This window comes from Danio rerio, chromosome 2 (genome assembly GCF_052040795.2).
Source record: "Danio rerio strain M-AB ecotype USA chromosome 2, GRCz13ab, whole genome shotgun sequence".
Lineage (NCBI taxonomy): Eukaryota > Metazoa > Chordata > Actinopteri > Cypriniformes > Danionidae > Danio > Danio rerio.
The window spans coordinates 61,089,372-61,113,590 of record NC_141022.1 but is presented as its reverse complement, the minus strand read 5'-3'; the positions used below and the strand labels follow the sequence as shown (position 1 = coordinate 61,113,590).

The window sequence follows — 24,219 nt, the reverse complement described above, 5'->3', positions numbered from 1 at the left end:
AAAGAATAGAACATATAGAATTGAATGCCGTTGAAATAGAATTGAATGCCGTTTATTTTTACTGTACACATATACAGTGTACATTATTTGCATATACATGCGATGAGGTTAAGTGCCATCTCACTTATGTAAATATATCCCTACAATGCAAATTACACTAAACAGCAAGTTACATGAGAAATGTATTGATTGAATGCGAGAGTTCGGGAAAGTGATTTCTTCCCTCTTTGGGATGGAACCACGAGGCGACGTTCATTAACAGAACGCAAGTTTCTGGAGGGCACATAAATCTGCAGAAGTGAGAGCAGATAAGAAGGAGCAAAGCCAGAAGTCGCTTTGTAGGCAAACATCAGAGCTTTGAATTTGATGCGAGCAGCAACTGGCAGCCAGTGCAAACGGATGAGCAGCGGAGTGACATGTGCTCTTTCAGGTTAATTGAAGACCACTCGTGCTGCTGCGTTCTGGAGCAGCTGAAGAGGCTTGATAGAGTTAGCTGGAAGCCCGGCTAGTAGAGAGACACGTTAAACAAAACAAAACACGTTACCAAAACACAAAACACGTTACCAAAACGTTACCAAAACAGAGCAATTAAAAACTAGCATTTATAGCTGCATAAGTTTCAAATCGAACCAATTATCTCTGCATGCTAGTCAGGACCTCTCACCACTTTACCAAATCACTTGAAACCTCAACTGTACAACGTGGGTTTAATACCTCAATTTGCCCAACTAATTCTTTGCTGATGCTGTTCCAGAGCAATACATAAAAAAAATGACAACTAGGTGTCACTGTAGAAACATTCGAAACATTTCGAAGCTTTGACACATTTGCTTTGACTGTTTTGAACAACCCTGGCTCAATCTGAAAACTTAGTCTTGTGGACGTTTCTGAACCACTAAAAACGTCGTGGGAGGTTCGTATTTTTGCATCTTTTGCCTTCCCGAATCTGCAAGAGGCCGCTGTGTGTGCTCTCGACACATCTCAAATGTCTCTCGCGAGTGCCGCTCACACCCGCACTGCTCTCATATAAACCCACCAGAGGCCGCTGCCGACCGACTGAATGACTGAATTGGCGACCGGCCAATCAACTGACCCACCCTCCTTCTTCCCTAAACCCGACCAATTTTACAGATTGACCCGCCCACCCGCTTATTTCCCTAAACCCAACCGACGGTCTACAAAAGCCGTCCCGAAAAAGCAAAGCCTTCATCTGATTTCCACCACGTTTTTAGATTCTACCACATCCTCACCCTGTTGTTTACTCATTTATTTCATTTTTTTGATCCTATTTTTGTCTAAACTGACACATACCTGATAATAATGCCACAGGTATGGGTAATACTATAATAGATCATAATTCTGAAATCACTCAAATAAGCATATAAATGAGAGTAATACATTCATTAGAAATTCATCAAGACACAATGAAATCCCCAACAATAGTCAGTCGTAAACTGAGGTGGGCCGGTCTAATGCTTGAAACTCCAGGGCTGAAAAAGACTCCCAGCCCTGAGCTGTTTCATTGTAAATGAACAGTTAAAAAGTCAGTAATATGTTTTATTATTATTATTTACAAAATAAATAAATATATAGTATACATTAGCAGCAAATAAATTAGCAAACAGTTCAGCTTATTAAAATTAACAGCTATTTTAACTGTAACGGGCTGTGCAGGTAAACCTCACTCCTCTGCCCTCTAAAGGTGCCATGGTCTTCAACCTTCTTGGTAGAGCAACCAACTCCCATGCGGAAGGTCGCCGGTTCAATACCAGCTCGGAGCAGGGTTGGATGGCGTAAGACCGGCGGGGTTACATTGGTGCCGTGACCCAGATGGGAGTGAGGTTTAGGACGGTGAGTGTAACGGAGACCAGCTAGTGTGTGCTGTGCAGATAAACCTCACTCCTCTGACCTCTAAAGGTGCTCTAGCGACAGTTGCTAGAGGCCATGGTCTTTAGCCTCCTTGTTAAAGCAACTGACTCCCATGCGGAAGATTGCAGATTCAATACCAGCTCAGAGCAGGATTGGATGGAGTAAGACCGATGGTGGTTACATAAATAAATAGAATAAAGTTATCGAATCTAATAATCTTCTTCTTCGCATAACTTACACATTCTGAAAAAAGAGTAACGAACGAAGCTCTCATTTATTTGGATTTTTAGTTTGATCACATTAAATAACAGAGGTGTCACTTTAAAAATGAATCCTGGTGGTTCTGCGGTATGGGTTGGTATGGGAGGGATCGGCTCTTTAATGTTTATTGTATGGAATAAAATCAATGCCAAAAGTATTGAAATAAAAAGCTTATCGAATAGCACAAACTCAGAAAAATAATACACTGAATTAACAACTGCTTGCATTTTAATGTCTCAATTATTTCAATTAAAAATATTTCAAACATGTTTTCATAGTTAAAAATTCAACAATTCTCATTCAGTTTCCAGATTGCATGTATAATATTCAAAAGACAGTTTTCTATTAACTTTTTTCAGTTAAAAAATCCGCTTTCATAAATTCAGTGGATCAAATTCGGCTATTAAAGTTTGATATTGACAATAATAAATGCTACTTTTGTGCTGTTATTCGCTTTTTCCCTCACTTATTTACTGGTTTAAACATCTTAAATTGGTTCACCTGCAGGTGAAATAGCAGCTGGAGATTGTCATACTGCAGTCTATTGCTTTTCTGAATTTTAAGAGCCGAATTTGATGCACAGAATTTTTGGAAAGCGAATTTTTGAACTGAAATAAAATAAACTGAAAATGACCTTTTGAGCATCACGCTTTGTATTTTTCACCGGTATTGAATATTTTGTGAGGGAAATCTAAAAATTGAAGTACTAGTACTGGGTTGCAGCAGGAAGGGCATCTACTGCGTAAAACATTCATTCATTCATTTTCTTGTCGGCTTAGTCCCTTTATTAATCCGGGGTCGCCACAGCAGAATGAACCGCCAACTTATCCAGCAAGTTTTTAGGCAGCGGATGCCCTTCCAGCCGCAAACCATCCCTGGGAAACATCCACACACACACACACACACTCGTACACAACAGACAATTTAGCCTACCCAATTCACCTGTACCGCATGTGTTTGGACTGTGGGGGAAACCGGAGCACCCGGAGGAAACCCACGCAAAGGCAGGGAGAACATGCAAACTCCACACAGAAACGTCAACTGAGCCGAGGTTCGAACCAGCAACCCAGCGACCTTCTTGCTGTAAGGCGACAGCACTACCTGCACTGCCTCGCCCCTGCGTAAAACATGTGCTGGATAAGTTGACAATTCATTCCTTTGAGGCGACCCATGATAAATAAGGTTACTAAGCCGAAGGAAAATGAATTGATTAATAATTTTTTTGGGCTATTCCAAAATACTTTAGTAGTAAATTAATATATAGCATTTGACAAAATTGTAGTTTTTGGTGCATCAAAACGCATACACATTATGATCCCAAGTTGATCCAGCAACAAATTTGTGCTTAATACGGCACTAACATGAAGTATTTATTCTTTTTATTTATTTTAAGATTTATTTTTGGCCTTTATTTATTAGATAGGACAGTATTTAGACAGGAAGCGAAGTTGGAGCAAGAGAGGGGGGGGGGTAGAAAAATGTCCTCGATTCAAACACAGGACACCCTGACGTGCTACTGCACCATCTGTAGATGCACTAACCACAGCACCGACATTATTTATTCTAATTAAGTGCAAAATTAATGGATTCATTGCAAAAAAGCTCCACTTTTGGAGTGAAAACGAATCATTAATTTACCAGGCTGGCACACAGGTCTGATATTTAAATAAATAATGTAATGAACATATACATAAGATGAAAACCACATCCACAAATGCTTAATAGGACATTATATGCGTAACATTTAAATAAATCAATAATTAAATCAGTAAAATAATAAACATATGCTTAAAGTAAACAAACAAATACATTTAAAATTAATAATAACATGTAAGAGTTCTGTTAATAAAAATAATAAATAAATAACTGAAATATTAGGGCAGCACAGTGCCTCAGTGGGTAGGACAAACGCCTCACAGCGAGAAGGTCGCTGGTTTAAGCATTTCTATGTGGAGTTTGGATGTTCTTCCTTCCTCTGGGTGCTTTGGTTTCCCCCACAAGTCCAAAGACATGTTACAGGTGAACTGGGTAAGCCAAATTTTCCACAGTGTATGGGTGTGGATGAGTTTCCCAGTGATGGGTTGCAGCTGGAAGGGTCTCCGCTGTGTAAAACACATGCTGGATAAGTTGGCGGTTCATTCCGCTGTGGCAACCCCAAATAAATAAAGGGCCTAAGCCGAAAAGAAAATGAATGAATGCATGAAATATTGCATGTCTTAAAAAAGTATTAATAAAAATAGTCCATTCATCCTTTCTTGCACCACAACACGATACATTGAATGATAGGCTACTTGTAAAGACTCTTAGAATGAAAAATACGACGTGTCTAAATATACAATTCTATATACTCGTATTTCTTAAAGATTAATACAGGAATATGTTGTCTGTCTGTTTCCACTGAATGATTAGGCGGAACCTTTATCTCCGTCAAATCTCACCCGAGCCTCATTAAAGAAAACTCAACGCAGCTCTTTCCGCAAATTCACGAAGCACAGTGCGTCAGTTAAATGGCGTTGCGCGCAGCCGCCGCTGCACGTTCACGCTTTTAGCGCAGCGCCTTCTGTTCTCCAGTGTGTTCTATCAGAAGGCTCCAGACTGGGTGTTGGTGAGTTCCAGGATTATTATCTGTCTTGTTTTACTTTTAAACCTCATTGTGTCGCTTTGTGCTTGAATGAACGTTATTCTCAGGTAATGTATCTTACGCTGGTCACTTACGTTAATAAGCGATGTCTTGATTCGTCGCTAAAATGCTTTTGCACTGAATGAATAACAAATATATTATGCTAAAGATGCATTATTAAATATGACTGAGGAGGTAGGAACAATATACAATACACAAAGTGTTCTTTATTATTGTAACGATCGGATCACTTTATTGAAAATATACTACATACATAGACATCACCTATTGTAAATGACACCTTATGGTTTTTATGTCATAATGTAATAAATAGAGGTAAAGTTGGTTTTATATTCGGATATTCAGACATTCTCCTTAATATAATTTCAGAAAAGTTATGTTTACAAATTGTTTACCATGTTACGTTGAATATTCGATCGGATGTATCATGCAAGCATGACTTTTTTTTTTTTTCAGGGTGCTGCCTTTTATTATTATTTTTTCTATTATTATTATTATTTTTTCATTGAACAGTAAATTATTACAGCATAATGAAACATTATGAACTATAGAAGGAACATAGAAGATGTCAGGGGGATAAAACAGTAAAGAAAAAAATATATAATAAGTTAAATAAGAGGTACATAAGTAAAGGGGAATTTTAAATAAGGCATGACAAGATAATGTTTTCCTATCCTTAGTGTTTCCTGAACCGGAAAGTGTTTCAAATTGTTTCAACTCTTTTATGAATACCTTAAAAAGCGGTTTATTATTGGATAATTTGCATTTATGGATGTGATATTGCAAGTAAAAGATTTATTAAGCAGAACGCTTTCTCTGTACTATTGTCTGTATCAATAAAACTTTATTATTATTACTTTTTTTTTTAATTAAACAGTAAATTATTACTGCATAATGAAACATTAGGAACTACATAAGGAACATAAAAGATGCTAGGGGGATAAAACAGTAAAGAAGGGGAAAAAATACAATAAATTGAATAAGAGATACATATAACGTAAAGCTTAAAATAAAAATACAGTATTAATAGTGTAAGTAAATCAAAACAAAGTACCGCTTTTTAGAGGGGAATTTTAAATAGGGCATGACAAGATAATGTTTTCCTAGCCTTAGTGTTTCCTGAACCGGAAAGTGTTTCAAAGTATTGTTTCAGTACTTTTATGAATACCTTAAAAAGCGGTTTATTATTGGAGAATTTGCATTCATGGATATGATATTTAGCAAGTAAAAGTAAAAGATTTATGAAGTAGAACACTTTTGCAAGCATGACTTCTAAACAACATTAACACTATAGGCCAGGGGTGGGCAATCTCGGTCCTGGAGGGCCGGTGTCCTGCACAGTTTAGCTCCAACCTATTCTGACACTGATTAGTTTGTTCAGGTGTGTTTGACTAGTGTTGGAACAAAACTCTGCAGGGACACCGGCCCTCGAGGATCAAGTTTGCTATAGGCTAATATTCACTGTGAACAATGCTTTACTTTGATAGTCATTTGCTGCTGATATGATTTCCATATTTAAAATTTGTAAACATTACTTTTCTGAAATTATATTGTTAAGGAGAATGTCTGAAAATCCGAATATAAAACCAACCTTACCGCTATTATATTGTTTACCACGCTAATTGATGGTCATTTGCTGCTAATATGATTTTCCCTATTTAGAATTAGCAAAGAATACTTTTCTGAAATCATATCACTAAGGAGAATGTCTGAATATCTCTAAATAAAACCAATGGTTTGGTGAAGCTAGTTTGGAATAACAGTAGTTATTGTGAAAAGAGCTATACAAGTAAAACCTGGTTTATACTTCTGCGTCAGGTGACTGGCATAACCCACGGCGCATGCAATGTGCGTGGCTGTGCATTTATACTTCTGCTGCTGTCTCTGTTGGTCTGCATTAACACTTCCGAAACGCTAGTTGGCAGTGAGGTGTAAATGTTCCTCTGTGTCGAGTTTCTTCGCTGCTGTTTTGCTTTTCCTGAACACTTCCGGGATGTACAAGTGGCTCAAACTCGCTCATTTTGAGGCAGCAACCGGCAGACGTGCAGCAACTTTAACTATGAGGTAAACCCAAAACAAAACTTTCCATCAGGAGCTCCTTCACGGGACTCCACACTCGTAAACAATCGCTACATTGGGTTCGCGCCATTCGCGCGGCTCTCGGTTCCGCCCCGACTCGTCAGCGCTACCAAGCTGACCAATCACAGAGCTTGCGCTACGCGTTGTTGCGACGTGTAGTTACATTTTTTGAGAGGTGCACGTCAGTGACGGCCACGGCGAAGGGCTATGCGTCAGCGCCGTAGCATACGCCGATGTTTGACGCAGAAGTATAAATCAGCATTAAGCGTGAATTAAATTGACAAACATAAACAGGTTTGGAATAAGTGGTGGAAGAATAGCGTTAATGTTAAAGAAGATAAATTATGCCGCTTTTTACAAGACATAAAATAAGTCTCTGATGTCCCTAGAGTGTGTAGAGTGAAGTTTCAGCTTAAAATAACACAAATAACGTTTATAACGCTCTGAAACTGAGCCTTTCAGGCTTTGATCCTGATTGTGGTGTTTTGGTGACTGTCGCTTTAAATTTAAATGAGATCGTGCTGTTTTCAAGAGGGCGGAGCTACAAACCTCTGTGTGTCAGCATAGTGGCAGATTGAAAACAGTACTAGTGTTGTCAGTGCTGATCAGGTGTGCACGTGTGCTTCATGGTTATGTCAGTCTATGGGTGCTTTCACACCTGTGAATCGATTCAGTTGTTCCGAAACAGAGATTACAAATGTTACATTGTTGCTCTTTGCTCTTGGTGCGGTTCACTTTCACATTCCAAAGTTTCTAATCGGACCAAAAGAGCTAAAACAAATCACGTGCGGGAACACTCTCCTTACATTGGTCAGAGTGTCAGGGTTTATTTTGCAGCGTCCCGCTCAGCTGTCAGGAGAGGTGGTGGTTTGGTGGTGATTGACAGGGTGCGCGCGCGGTGTGTCTGAGGAGAGATGCAGTGGGGAGGGGTAAGAAGGGTGCGCGACGATGCCTATTTGAGGACCGGGAGGGAGACGCGAGATTACCAGGAGATCATCACTCGTTTGCGGGCATCCGGAGACTCGCGAAACTTCCCGCCATACTCATAATTCTCTCTTCATATAGCCGTAAGCCTATTACATATCCATAAAACACTGTGATATAACCGCGCTCGGATCGGATCGCTTTCTCACTGCAATCGAACCGCTCCAGGGTTCGTTTCAATCGAGCCGAGACCACCTCATTCAAGCGAACTCGGAGCGATTACTTTGGCGCGGAACAGAGCGCGATTGCCCTGTTCACATATGCCAAACGAACCGCGCTAACTGGGCAAACGAGACACGTTCCGAAACTAAAGTGTAGGTGTGAAAGCACCCTAAGTCTTTCCTGTCGCTGTTCATTTGTGCTTCATCTAAAACTCCACATCTATAATCCTCTTAGTCTATACTGACATTATCTTCAGCAGCTCAAACACTCTAACGGCTAATGGACAGACGGCTGCTTCTCACTCAGGGCTGCTGTTTATGCTAATGAGGGAGAGATGGTCACTAGTGGGCGGGGCTTTCTCCCTCTGATGACGCGTACAAAGGGAGAATGTCAATTAAAGTGTTTCCTTTATCAAGTCTGATTATAAAAAATAAAATTACTTCATGGTTACCATTAGAGGCTGGATATATAATGCACAACTGTGTTTAAACCCCTTATAAAAGAGATTTTTGCATAATAGCTCCCCTTTAAATGATGTTTATTTTTGTGTGTGCTGCCACCTGAAAGCTGAAGTCTGTGTCTGTATTGTGTTGTTTTCCAGCATCTGCTGCAGTCATGGCCAAGCGCAGGATCACTCAGGACACCTTTGATTCAGTGGTCAGAGAAAACATCGATGATTTTGACATGGAGGAAAGTGAAGCTCTGAAAGAGGCCATTGAACAGTTTGAATCTCAGGGTGAGTTATTAAAAAAAAAACTTGCATGCTTTTTTTAGCAAATGAAAAATAATTGGTGCATTTACAGTTGAATGATTAATCCACCTTTGATTTTGGTTTCTTTTTTTAAATATTTCCCAAATGGTGTGTTACAGAGCAAGGACATTTTCACTGTATGTCTGATGATATTTTTTCTTCTGGAGAAAGTCTTATTTGTTTTATTTTGGCTAGAATGAAAGCAGTTTAAAAAATTTTAAAACCTTTTTTAAGGTCAAAATTATTAGCCCCTTTAAACTATATTTTCTATTAGTCTACAGAACAAACCATCATTATACAATAAATTTTCTAATTACCCTAAACTGCCTACTAGAGATGCGCGGATGGGCTATTATTTCATCCGCAACCGCATCATAAAACTCATCATCCGTCCGCCATCCATCCGCACTAACATTTTTGACCAATTTTTAAAACCGCACCCGCCCGCCATCTGCTGACTGAGCTCTTTATTTGAATGGCTTATTCCTTTTTATTATTAAATGAATGTTTCTTTATTGATCATTAGAAAATAGAGAATGACTTTAATGACATGCAGTTAATCCAAACGTGCAAGTCAAATGCAGCATTAATTGACGCTTTGAAGTGACGCTAAACAATACGAGGACGTGTCTTTTCACTTGATTCCATTCCTCGGTCCTTGAGTTTTTTTTTTTTTTTGCGTCCTTCCCTCGCATCCTATAGGGGTGGAAAGACGAGGAAAGAAAGCAAGGGAAGGAAACGAGGATACACAAATAAGAAATGGGAAGCACCCTATAAAGCTCTCAGAATATCAGCAGTGAACTCCATCTCCAATCGGTGCACAGGGACAAAAATAAATAAATAAATAGCCTAAATGAAACGCACTGTACTGTACAATTTTTTTTATTATAGTAGCCTAATAGGAAACGCATTTTGACACATCATTTCAACATTCAGACGAGAGCGCCTGGCCTCTAATGCGCCCTGCTGCACTGAAGGAGCACTCGCTCGCAGCACTTGTTGCTGGAATGCATAGAATTCTCTTGGCAAGGTGCTGTAGTCGTGGGAATGACTGGCCTTGTTTCTCCCAAAAGGAAAGTAGATTTTCCTCTGCTGATCCGTCTATTCTTAATTTTGTAGAGGAATACTTCTGTACTTCATCCAGAATTAGTGTATCCGATTCCTCCTCTCATTCTGTGAAGTCAGTCCTAGGCTTTTTCGTTGGTGCGCCAGCTATGTGTACAAAAACAGTACAACCGCCCACCACCCGCCCGAATTTAATTAAAATATTATTTTTCGTCACGTCATCCGCCCGATCCGCGGTTTATCTCTACTGCCTAGTTACCCTAATTAACCTAGTTAAGCCTTTAAGTGTCACTGTAAGCTGTATAGAAGTGTCTTGAAGAATATCTAGTCTAATATTATTTACTGTCATCATGACAAAGATCAAATAAATATTATTAGAGATGAGTTATTAAACTATTATGATTAAAAATGTGTTAAATAAATCTGCTCTCTATTAAACAGAAATTAGGGAAAAAAATAAACGGGACTAATAAATCTGACTTTACTGTAGTTATACATCATCTGTTATGTAGTTTTGTGCACCTTGCATGTACAGTTGAAGTCAAAATTATAGCCCTCCTGAATTATTAGCCCCCCTGTATATTTTTCTCATAGATATATACACTAGATATCGCATAGGGACCCTGAGCATGCGTCAATAGCGCCGCCACATTGGTACAGTGCTCCCAGGACAAATGTCATTCAACTGCACTAGTCAAGACAGTGTTATTACGTGAAGATGCGGGACTTTAGCGCTGTCTACGGGTGTAGTAACGAGCAAACAAAGAAAACAAAGCACAAAGGCAGAACATTTCATAGGTAATATTAAGTTTTTTTCTGTTTTTGTATGTTCTGAACTTTTGTGCTAATCAGGTCACGTTATTGATGATAACAGTCACTTACTGCAGTCACCATACGGCAAAGCAGCTCCAACTCGCACTAAACACTCGGCTCATGCTAGTTTTGTTGAATAAAATCAGCAAACAATGCAAAAGAAATATGACAATGAGATGCTGCGCTGCCAGACACTTGCATTATTGTCGGCTAACGTTAGTGAAAGAGTCGTTCGGGGGATTCATTCACAAACGAATCGCTCCCTCCGTCAGTATGAGCAGTGAAAGCAGGAGAGGAGCTGTGTTTCAGGACATGATTAGATCAAATTTAACAGGGAGGGTGAATAGTTTTGTACACACAAACACAAGCTTTTTGTCAGGAATGCCCGTGCGGTGACTGCTCCATCAATGTAGAAAAGTGATGTAAAATTATAATTTTCGTAATTAGAAAAAAAAAAATTACATACTAACATCCAGGAAAACTTCCGATCACAGATATATGTGTATATGTGTATATCTCTGGCTTTGGATGGCCACAGTCCTCCACTGTACCTTGGTCTGGCATTCATTTCAAAGGAGCGCTACCCTGTAGCAAGATGGCGGCGCTATTGACGCATTCCGTCCAATAGACAACAATAGGCCAGGCGACATCTAGTGTATATATCTATGTATTTTTATTACACATTTCTAATCATAATAGTGTTAATAACTCATCTCTAATAACTGATTTATTTTATCTTTGCCATGATGACAGTAAATAATATTTGACTAGATATTCTTCAAGACACTTCTATACAGCTTAAAGTGACATTTAAAGGCTTCACTAGGTTAATTAGAGTCAAGTTAGGGTAATTGGGCAAGTCATTGTATAACAGTGGTTTGTTCTGGAGACAATCCAAAACTGATTTTGCTTGAGGGGCTAATAATATTGACCTTAAAATGGCTTTAAAACAATTAAAACTGCTTTTATTCTTGCCGAAACAAGACCAATAAGACTTTCTCCAGAAGATCAAATATTAGAGGAAATACTGTGAAGAATTCCTAAATCTGTTCAACATAATTTGGCAAATATTTGAAAAAGAAAATTAAATATTTTTTCTATTATTTTACTATTATATAATCTTTTGTTTAATAAATATATATTTATAGATAAAAATTTTTCTTAGTTTTAATAGCTAATTTCAAATTTTTTGTTCTCAATTGCTATACTGTTAAATTAGACAGTCACATCAATTTTACATATGCAAATTAAGATATTATATATATATATATATATATATATATATATATATATATATATATATATATATATATATATATATATATATATGTGTGTGTGTTTGTGTGTGATTTTCTGTTATTTTTTACGTGTTAAATATGTTTAGGGACAAAATAATTTGCCATTCGGTGAAATTCATTTAGTTATTGTTTTTCCTTCGGCTTATCCACAGGGTTTTTAAAGTAGTCACGTCACAGATGGTTTGACACTGCATGACTATCTTGGCTAGCGTTTTGTCACTGCTTTGTTTACACTGCAAGATGGATCAACGACAGGAGGTTTCACACAACCCAATGTCACATAGTATATCTTTTGTTATTAACTACAGAATGAGAAAGAAGCCTTTAGCTTTAGCTTTGGCTTTTGAAGGGAATTATTTATTTAATAACTTTATTTCGAACCGGTTGTGGAATTGCTCAGATGATATGTCAAACAGACACGAGTGCTCCTGCCAAATTTACACTAGTTTTTCCTCCATTTCTTGCATCAAAAAAATTTTTTGAAAATTTACCGCTTTTAGATCCTCCTTCAACCTACCACTGGCCTGCAGATACCCACACTAGTAAATGCTGCTCTTTCATTAGCTGTAGGTGATCGCTGATGTTATTTTTAACCCGAACACATTTCACACGGCATGATTTGAATCACTGACAGCTCCAGGGGCCTCATGTATCAACGCTGCGTACGCACAAAAACTTTGCGTATGCCAGGTTTCACGCTCAGAATCGCTCACGTTTGGATTTACTAACAATGAACTGAACGTGGTAATGTGCGCAGCTTCACGGCAGCTTCATGGCTGGCGTACGCACATTTTTTGTGCGTGTCTGTTTTATTTCCATTGGCGACTCCTAGAGGCAGTTGTGTTAAATTGCTCTCTACAAAGTGTCTGAGCCTTGCACTGGCAGCTGTATGAGACGGGTTCATCTAGCAGGTGTATAAGGTTTCCATACCATACAGTTGAGCAGCCAAACATTAAAGCACAATTTGCAGCGGTCGCCTGTTTTCCCATTGTAATGGGAGCGATTACTGCACGCACATTGCTATAAAGACACTATCTGAAGATGAATTTGCATGCGTGAATCAGAAACATTTCCATTCAATAAATGTGCAAATAAAATATGATGCACAAACTTATTAATGATTCCTACTTGTCTTTCTCGTGATAAATAGTTGGCAAAATCTGATATGTAGCGGGGGAAAAAACAAGAAAGAGCTCATCAGACGCTGGATTCGAGCCAAGCTCATGCTCGAACGTGTCAATTCATGATCACATGCGTCTTACGAGTAGCGCCACTGAGACTGTTAAGAGTACTGCAACATTTTACAGATATAAACCACACTATTTCTTTTTTTTTAATGCACTCAGTGCGATGTTCAGACCAAACTGTGTTAACCGCATCAGCTAAACTCTCCCACTATATTTTTTTTCTTTTGTTGTTAATTCTGGAGAACAAACTTGCAAATAACACCGCTTTCCTCCGGTCTACCTCTGAAAGCAGCACCTCCACATTCACATTCTGTTCAAAGTTTCTCCTCTTGCTTGCTTTTGCCGTTGCTTTTTCGTTGGGTTTTTCCATTAGCATAGTCATTAGCATATTCATACGGGGGAGGAGGCAGGGAGGGGTTTTGTGCTCGTGCATGTTGCGCTCAGTTTCACGTTCATTCAGATGTACAAAAGAATATGCGTGAGATTCGGCGTACGCAGTGTTTCATACATCTGAATTTTTTTCTGCGTCCGCACATTTACAGCTTTGTGCGTACCAATGTTTTAGTAAGATTTCCACGCAAGTCTTCGTACATGAGGCCCCAGATGTTTAGCATCACAAATATCTCATGGGTGTCGGCGAATCATCAGCGATTCTCTCAGATGGCGTCTTCAATAATTAATGCTGTGTGATTGTTACTCACGTGAACGAGCACCGATTTGTCTGGGATTTCAGACATTTGTCGGCGATTTCTCAAAATCTGTTGGCAAGTCAAAATTGGGGCTAAAATCATGCAGTCTGAACTTGGCATTAGTCCCTTTATTGATCAGGGGTTGCCACAGCGGATTGAACCACCTACTTATCCTGCATCTGTTTTACGCAGCGGATGCCCGTCCAGCTGCAACCCAGTACTGGGAAACACCCACACACACACTTATTCAGTCACATACACTACAGCCAATTTAGATCATCAGTTCCCCTATAGAGCATGTGTTGGGACTGTGGGGGAACCGGAGCACCTGGAGGAAACCCCTGCCCACACGGGAGAACATGCAAACTCCACACAGAAACGCCAACTGACCCAGCTGGGACTTAAACCAGCGACCTTCTCGCTGTGAGGCAACAGTGCTCACCGCTGAGCCACCGTGTCGCCCTCTGTGAAATTCATTATTCTCTTTAAATATTTCCCAAGTGCTGATTAACAGAGAGAGGACATTTTTCACAGTATTTTCTATTATCGTTTTCTTACTGGAGAAAGTCTTATATCTTTTAGTTTAGCTAGAATACAATAAGTTTACAATACGTTTATCTTTTTTTTAATGTCTGAGGTAAATATTATTAGCAATATTATTATTTTTCAGTTGCCTACAGAACAAACTACTGCTATACAATGACTTGCTTTAAAGGCAAATATTGTGTCCTGACCAATGTATTATGTCAGGGGTTTTCAAAGTGTGAGGCGCGCCTCCCCTGGGGGGCGCCAGAGCATGTCAGGAGAGGCGCGGGAAAAAATATTAAATAATAAAAATATCATTATTAAGATTAATTATTATACGTATTTTTTATTATATTTTAACCGTTCTAATTAAACAAAGCTAAAAAAAAAGATAATACGTACAAAAATAAGAAAACCTTTTTTACCCAGAAGGCCATAGCTGTGAGTTCGCTTCTGTTTGGCAAGCCCACCAATACAGGTATATGCCTGCTAATACAATGGATTGGTTTCTGAGACCCCCTGATTCAAAGCCTTCAAGTTCAGGGTTTAAACCCAAAAGACGACAATATGATGATCAGTATTTGAGTTTAGGATTTACGTGGACAGGACCAGCTGATGAACCACGACCTTTATGTGTGGTTTGTCAAGATATTTTGGCTAATGACAGCATGAGACCCGCTAAACTTTGGCTGTTTTGACTGGGATGGACAGTTCTTGGATCTGTTCTATTCATATTGAACCATCATCCTAATTTTAAAAATGTTATATTAAAATACTTATTACTCTGTAAATAATTGCACTTTCATGCAAATGATGATAAAAGTGAGTTAACAGTCTGACATCTGTCTGTGTCTTTATATATACTGTGTGTATATATATATATATATATATATATATATATATATATATATATATACACAGTATATATAAAGCCCGAAATTTTATCTATGCGACCTTATAATATATTTGGGAGCATTTCTGCGAGTGCTTAAAATTGTTGTGTGCGACCAGTTTTTACTGCAAAATGTTCACCACATGCGCGGATTCGGGAGGCATTCACGCAGAATGCATCTCTAAGCTCTTTGTCTGCACTCGGAACGCGAAACGCAGCGCTCAGGAATGGTTTAAAACAGTTGTCATGTCGACTTGCTAAAGTAAAAGCCAAGTTCGAGTTGCTTGCCCCGCCTTCACGTTCTTCTTATTGGCCCACCACTGCTCTAGCACTGAACGCGAATGATTGGTTAATATCAGCTGTCAATAACTCAGTCCCTTCTGTCTTGGGATGACAGAGAGAGCTGCTACCGCGAAACATTGTAAAGCGCTGAAGATGAGAATGAAGATAACAGACAGATGTTGTTTTAGAAACCATGGCATCTAAAGTTATAAATAATGCAAGGAGCAGCTATATGTCAAATTTAACACCACGTACACCATCGCAAACAGGCTTGCACTGAGTAAACTAATATCGCTAATCGTGAAAAGACCGGTATTGCTATTAACATGTATGCATATAATAAGGCACAGTATATGTCAAAAGCATCAGTGCAATATCAGACAGCACTTGTGAGAACAGCACAGTTATACCGTTAACAGATTCATTCAAGCAGTGTGTGCAGGACCGGTGAGCGCTCCGTGCTTTGGTCAGTCAGTTCTGTTATAAAAATGTATTTTCTTGTGATAACGGGATTTCGTTGATACATATTTTCCTCACGCTTGCAGATATATTAACATTTTTTTTTTTGCTTGTTAGTTTGAATAGTGTTGATTTCAAATGCAATAAATATGTTTGTATAAAACTTGTAGTAAAGGTGCTCATAATTGATGGGTGCAACTAAATTTTGGCTGATGCGCCTACATTTTTAAAGTTAGGAGCACCGGTACTACCAAGCAAAAAGGTTAATTTCGAGCCCTGATATGTGTGTATGTGTATATATATATATATATATATATATATATATATATATATATATATATATATATATATATATATATATATATATATATATATGTATGTATGTGTGTGTGCGTGTGCATGCGTGTTTGGGAGGAGGGGGGCACCAGTGGATAAGTTGTGTCAAAAGGGAGGCCTACCGTCTTAGACTTTGAAAAACACTGTATTATGTCATATGTCATAAATATACGCACATGGTGATACAGTAATAAATCAGTGTGATTATTTGTCACAGGTGTGGATCTCAGCAACATTGTTAAAGCAGTGCCGAAAGTTTCTTCTGAAGAAAACGCAGAGGATCAAACCCATGAGGTTTTACAGGTAAATCTTCATGCTAAATGTAATCTAAGTTTACATCCTAGCCTAAAAGCACTACAGATTTGTATTTGAAGACGAAGTATTTCCCAAGTGCTTTTTAAAAGAATCACATTTAGAAACACAATAGTTTTAATAACTAATTTTTAATAACTCGGTTCTTTTGTCTTTGCCGTGATGACAGTACATAATATTATACTAGATATTTTTCAAGATGATAGTATTCAGCTTAAAGCAGGCAAGTTTAAACTTGTGCTGCCTCCGAAACTGCGTACTTCCATACTATATAGTACGCAAAAATCAGTATGTGAGCCGAGTAGTGTGTCAGAATTCATAGAATTCGAAAATCAGTATGCGAGAAGTACCCAGATGACTTACTACTTCCGGCGAGATTCTGGAGTGCGCATCCCATGCATGCTGCGCTATCCTATGATGCCCCGCGAGAGAATTCATGAATCGGAGTAAAGCGACGCAGTTGACGGTAGGTCATGTGACCATGACAAAATGGCTGATGTAGTACGTCCGAATTCCATTCATACTTTTCACATTCATACTGTATAGAACGTACTTTTCTAACGGCCGAGTTGTACGTTTAAATTCAAACTTGCAAACGGACGCAGCTTTGGTCCTGGAAAGTTTAGTTCCAACCCCAATTAGACACATCTGGGCTAGCTAATGAAGCTCTTACTAGGCTTTAAAGAAACATCCTTTCGGGTGTGTTGAGGCAAATTGAAGCTAAAATCTGCAGGACACCCCTGGCTTAAAGACTTTATTGTAAAGTGTTTCATATTACACTTTAAAATCATTTTGCAATTTCATTTAATTGAATCATTTGTTTACTCTGCACAATTGATTCAATGCTACAGTGCTCAGCATATATAAGCACAAATCTCTCTTTTGAATTCATATTTTAATAGAAAGCTATTAGAGCTGCACAATTAATCGTTAAAAGATCGCAATCTCGATTCGACCCCTTGACGATCTTAATCCAGCATTTCTACGATTCTGTCAATCATATTTTCGAGTTCAGGAGGGAAGAAAAGGCGGCTGCACGAGTCTTTTCATTGTATCACACACGTTGCTCAGTGACACCTCCAAATGATGTTGAATAAGTCACATGCTGTATTTATAGAGTATAATTCACCTAAAAATGTCATTTTTGTCTTCATATAATGATATTTTCGCGATCGGGAAATCACACGTGACGTGAGCTGCTGACCGTGAGCTGTTATCACAGAGAGGGCGCTCGTGCTCTACTTAATGATAGACGAGTGCACATCTACTTTAGTGAACAGAACCTGCATATGTTGCGAGTAACAGGTAATACAGATGTAAATAATATTCAGTTTGTTGCACAGAGTGATCGTTAGGGAGCCGCGGGCCAAGTATGAACACAACAGCACTTAGCAGTCAAAATGAAACCGAAAGTGTGCACTCCATTTAAATGATCATATCGCACTTTAGAGTTGATTACAACAAGCATGTGATATGTTTTTTCTTTCATAGTGAACCCACAGTTGTGCATGAAAATAAATGTTTACAGTGTCAGTATTACTACTCTAGCCTATATATTGTTGAATATAATCTCATAATGGCAAATGTCTGATTTTACCAGTGAATAAATTTGCCTAATATGACAGATTGCGAGCATATATCTCAAACATAATAATTCAACATCAGATTTATTATTAGTAGAATATAATTATTTATAGAAGCCAGTAGACCTACACATAATATTATTAGCGATGTTGTGCCATATGTTTGTTTTGACCATACCTTTATTTTACATCTACAGAATCGTGAGAAAATCCTGATCTTTATTTCAAGCAAAAAAATCACGATTCTCATTTTAGCCAGAATCGTGCAGCTCTATAAGCTATACAATGTTATATTTGTGTATATATATTAGATTATTCAGTACTGAAGCCAAATCTGGAGCTTATCAAACAAAATAACTGACGATAACGCTCCAAAAACTAGTACAGCCGAATTTATATGTTATAGAAAAATATTAAATACAAATTTGAAAAAGAGGATTTTTTTTTTTGCAGTTTTTTTGCTGGAAATTATTTGTATTATCTTTCAATTTCCTAATATGTTTAGTGACTAAAATATTATTTTAATAAATATGTTTCCAGCTGCATTCCATCACTGGGAAACACCCATACGCTCTTGCACCCACTTTTCACACCCACTCATACACTACGGCCAATTAGGTTAATCAATTCCCCTTTACCGCATGTGTTTGGACTATGGGGGAAACTGGAGGAAACCCACGCCAACATGGGGAGAACATGCAAACTTCACAAAGAAATGCCAGCTAGGACTCAAACCAGAGACCTTCTTGCTGTGAGGCGACAGCACTACCCACTGCGCTACTGTGTCACCCTCTTCATAGTTGCATTCAGTTTCTTGTCGGCTTGGTCCCTTTATTAATCCGGGGTCGCCACAGCGGAATGAACCGCCAACTTATCCAGCAAGATTTTTACGCAGCGAATGCCCTTCCAGCCGCAACCCATCTCTGGGAAACATCCACACACACATTCACACACACACTCATACACTACGGACAATTTATCCTACCCAATTCACCTGTAGCGCATGTCATTGGACTGTGGGGGAAACCGGAGCACCCAGAGGAAACCCACGCGAAGGCAGGGAGAACATGCAAACTCCACACAGAAACGCCAACTGAGCCGAGGTTCGAACCAGCGACTCGGCGACCTTCTTGCTGTGAGGCGACAGCACTACCTACTGTGCCACTGCCTCGCCCCCTCTTCATAGTTGTATAATTTGTTTTTACTGGCACGTTGGTCAATCTCAGTTGCAGTAAGGTGCTATATAAATAAAGGTTTATTGGTTGATTGATTGATTGTTTGATTGATTGATTTGTGGTATATTTCAGGCTTTAGAGTCTTTGAAAAGCGCAGTGTCGTCTTCATCCACTTCTGTGTTGGATGACCTGAGACTCTTCACCGATCAGTGCAATCTGGGCTTCGCTCAGAGATACCTGGCCGCTCAGAAAGACGCGTATCCCACAATCCTCAGCTGCTGCCAGAGATCGGCCGGAGATAAGGAGGCTCTTTCTGTGGCTCTGGCTGCTCTCTGTGCGCTGACCGATGGCCAGCCGGATCTGCTGGATGAGGAGGGGAAGCTGTTTTTAATCCGGGTTTTGACTGAGCATCAGGTAGGCTTTTGATGGTATCATATTTTTCTTGTTATGATTAATTGCTAATTGCTTTAATCATGGTATTATCGAAAATCTGACAATGCAATATGTTGATTTTTCTGCTATTTATTACAGTTAAAGTCTGAATTATTTGCCCTCTTGTGTTTTTTTTTTGTCTTCTTTTTAAATATTTCACAAATGATGTTGAACAGATTCAGTAATTTTTGACAGTATTTCCTCTAATATTTTTTCTTCTGGAGAAAGTCTTATTTGTTTTATTTCAGCCGGAATAAAAGCAGTTTTATCAATATTATTATTTTAATAATGGGGCTAATAATTCAGGATTGCTAATAATTCTGACTGTGTATGATTGCATAGTTTTGTTCTTATTTATGTGTATGCATTACATATTAATAATATATGTAATACACAAATTGGCTAATGTGGAAGTTTTATTTTGGATGCAATTTATCATGGTTAATCTTTGCTCAACACTTTTTTTTTTTTACTCAACATAACAACCAAAATCACTTGGTACATTGATTTATTGTATAAAAATGTTCAAAGTTAACAAATGTTTCAACCCAATTTAATTGTAAAAGGATGATAAAGTACAACAGGTAACTTTTTGCAATAAAATCTCATTAGGAAACATATGTCAATGTTTTAAAATCAGCAGTGAGAGACCCTCTATCCTATAGTTACAGTTATATATGTTATACGTTTCATTATTAACTCCATTTAATAAAATGAGTACAAATTTAGATTTGAATGTGCTATTAGACATTACCTAAGCCTTTAAATGTCACTTTCAGCTGAATACTAGTGTCTTGTCAAATATTATGTGCTGTCATCATGACAAAGATTGCTGTTAAAAAAATCTCTCCATTAACCAGCACATATTTGAAAAGGAATTAGATTTCACAGGAGGACTAATAATTTTTTCTTGAACTATATGCACTACCTGACAAAAGTCATGTCCTAAATCCAGGTTTTAGGAACAATAAATAATAACTGGACTTCTAGTTGATCATTTGGTGTCAGAAGTGACTTATATGAAAGGTAAAGGCCTCTAGATTTTGCTTATTTGAGCACAATAAAATATGATCATGCCTTGATTATTAATGATTTGATTAGGACAGTGCGGTCTGACTCTGCTCAGACTAAAGTCTCATCCCTGAACAGAAATAATGTCCAGTATAGAATATAAAGTCCTGCTGCAGTGGAGACAGAATGAATATTGTGTCTGACTCCATCATGAGCTTGGAGGACTGCATCCATACATCTCTGACACGACTCAAATCACTGATTAATAAAGTCATCTGGAATGAAGAAGAAAGCCTTCAGCAGGACTCCCAGAGTTCATCAAGAGTTCATCAAGATTTGTGTTCATCTTCAACACCTCCTCCTTCATCTTACCCCAGACATACTCAATAATGTTCATGTCTGGTGACTGGGCTGGCCAGTCCTGGAGCAGCTTGACCTCCTTTGCTTTCAGGAGCTTTGATGTGGAGGCTGAAGTATGAGCAGGAGCGCTATCCTGCTGGAGAATTGTCCCTCTCCTGTGGTTTGTAATGTAATGGGCAGCACTAATGTCTCGATACCTCAGGCTGTTGATGTTGATCATTATTCCTTCACCAAACTTGACTGATTTCTGTGAGAATCTTTGGTCCATGCTGGTTCCAGTAGGTCTTCTGCAGTATTTGTGATGATTGGGATGCAGTTCAACATATGACTCATCTGAAAAAAAAAACACCTTCTGACACTTTTCCCAATGAACTAGAAGTCAAGTTATTATGTGTTGCTCTTACAACTAATGCCTAGTTCACACTAGAGGATTTTAAGCCTGATTTGAGCCCGATTTGGAAGTTAACGAGCTCGCCGACAGATCGGGCTGTGATCGGGAAGAAATCTGCGGGTGCACGGCGCTCGCCGCTCTTTATGTGTGAACTACTGAACAACGCATCAACGAGGCTCGCTGACGCGTCGCCGACACCTCGCAGCCGGAAATCCAACATTCAGCATGCTAAATATTCCAGAGCAGTCGGCCGACTCAACCCCACGTGTGGTCAGATGTAGTGACGAGCTGCAGCCAATGAGAGAGCAGATCAGCACGAGCTGAATGCCTGTGTGTTCAGGAGCTCAGCAGAAACATCTGTGATTGGTCAGAATGGGCATCGGTGCACTCGCTTCATTCTGTGTTAACACAGACATGAGAGTAAGCTATATAAACAGTGCTACTAGAATTCTGTAACTATTAGAATTACCATACGGCTCATTCTGACCGTTCTCATATGAAACGCCATACTGTCACAACATATTTACATTCAAAGCTATTATTGAGATATTAAAATTAAGCTTTGAATGTCTGGCATCATATTTAATGACACAATTACCCTAAAAATATAATCTTTTTTGGTAATACAGCCTATAAATATGTAGTTAAGATACTAAAACACTTAAAGGTCTTGGCTTTCATTTTCACTTTCAAACAGGAGCTATTTCACAGCACAGAATATGCTGTTTTGAAAGATATCTGAAGTAAATTGATGTTTTTGCCATCAGAAAGTTTTGTTTATGTTAGCAGGAAGTTGCCAGGCAAGAAAATGCACACATATTTAAAGTCACAGTGAAAAGTATCAGACATGCATGCAGTCATTTTGACCAATATGGTAATTTAAGGCAGAAATGCTCAGTTCTTTACTGTTTTGTAATAAAAAAAAAATAACAATGTCAGAAAGAAATACACTGATAGTTAGAAAACGGCAGGGTGTTATAAATATGTTTGTTTTATTTCAAAGAGTTATAAAATTACAAAAATTAAAAACTCTCTGTGATTAATCCGCTGATAAATCAGCTGATTTGACGATGTTTTTAAATGCTTTCTCCAAAGCTTGAAACGCTGTCAGTGATGTAATCCGCACACAAGCAGCCAATAGTGTTCAGCTTTTTCTGACGACTCCTCCCTCAACATTTCATTGGCTGTGGTTTGGTAGCTTGAATGAGCTGATGGGGAATGAGTTGTTGTCAGATCATGTAGTGTGTGACCCCCCTCTTGTGGATCGTTCACGGAGTGTTGCGTAGTGTGAACACCTCAGAGATTTAAAGACACAAAGTCAGGTCATGTAGTGTGAACGGCACAGCGATCTGCTGATGTTTAAAATCCTGTAGTGTGAACTAGGCTTAAGATCCACAACGAGACTTTTGTCAGGTAGTGTGTAAATATCTAATGTGCCACACTTATAAAGTTTGCAAAGCTCCTGAAAAATGCTAAAAAAAGTTTGACTTTGACTTTAGAAAAGCTGTAGGAATCGTGTATATTGAATTATTGACTCTCAGAATGTGTGTAGCACCAGCAGGACGCGGGTGTGGTCTGTCTGTGTGTGCGTACCGTGCGGAACTGCTGTCTGAAGCACGAAAACAACCGTCAGGATCTGGTGAAGGCCGGAGTTCTCCCTCTGCTGGCCGGCAGCATCACGCGGTACTTACAACATCCCGAGGTTGTGCGAGACGCCTGCGTGGCGCTCAGGGTCATGACTTTTGATGATGACGTGCGGGTGCCGTTTGGACACGCCCACGAACACGCCAAGATGATCGTGTTGGAGCAGAACGGACTGAAAGTCATGGTGGAAGCTGCTAAAGGTCAGTGCATTTTGTCATTTAGCATTAGGGCTGCTTGATTAGGGGAAAAATCATAATCACAATTATTTGAATCACAAATATTTATAATTGTTTATATTTATATAACAGTTCTGTCTAGTTCCTAAATCTGATTGGCTGATAGCAGTGCGATATTCTGCAAATAACAACTTTTACCCTGTATTACTCTGGCCTCAGTACTGACTAATTTAACCGTTAAACTCTGCGGACCTGGTACCCGGTCTGTAACGTCATCGACTTTTGCCTTAAGATTTAAAGGGCTTGCGTTGCACCAGACCACCATAAGTGGTTTCGTTTAAAAGTGTAGAATCTATATTTTATGCACCACTTAGGTGTTTATTATACTGTACAAAAGTTGTTTACACTTAAATACACCGTATTATGGAAACCCGAGCTGGGTATTGAACATTGGTTCATTTTCATATGGTTCATACAGTTTAAGTCTGAATTATTAGCCCCCTTCTAATTTTTTTCTTCTTTTTCAAATATTTTCCAAATGATGTTTAACAGAGCAAGGAAATGTTCACAGTATGTCTGATAATATTTTTTCTTCTGGAGAAAGTCTTATTTGTTTTATTTCGTCTAGAATAAAAGCAGTTTTTAATTTTTTAAACACCATTTTAGGGACAAAATTATTAGCCCTTTTAAGCTTTTTTTTTTTTTGATAATTTACAGAACAAACCATCGTTATACAATGAGTTGCCTAATTACCCTAACCTGCCTAGTTACCCTAATTAATCTAGTTAAGCCTTTAAATGTCTCTTTAAGCTGTATAGAAGTGTCTTGAAGAATATCCAGTC

The 24,219-nt window shown here is 38.6% G+C and overlaps 2 protein-coding genes across 3 annotated transcripts in view; both read left to right on the top strand.

The window, feature by feature from the left end:
• btbd2b (BTB domain containing 2b) overlaps positions 1-24,219 on the top strand; it is a 1,074,195-nt gene that overhangs the window by 84,160 nt on the left and 965,816 nt on the right. The window lies entirely within an intron of this gene.
• armc6 (armadillo repeat containing 6) overlaps positions 4,703-24,219 on the top strand; it is a 31,122-nt gene continuing 11,605 nt past the window's right edge. The window contains exons 1-5 of one of the 2 annotated variants that reach the window (XM_087241718.1): positions 4,703-4,735; positions 8,598-8,732; positions 16,511-16,596; positions 19,496-19,777; positions 23,110-23,401. In XM_087241718.1, coding sequence (XP_087097844.1) covers positions 8,612-8,732; positions 16,511-16,596; positions 19,496-19,777; positions 23,110-23,401 — 781 coding nt within the window. In that variant the 5' untranslated portion in view covers positions 4,703-4,735; positions 8,598-8,611. Of the gene's footprint in view, positions 4,819-8,597; positions 8,733-16,510; positions 16,597-19,495; positions 19,778-23,109; positions 23,402-24,219 lie in introns of both variants that reach the window. The other variant, XM_087241719.1, reaches the window with a different exon arrangement.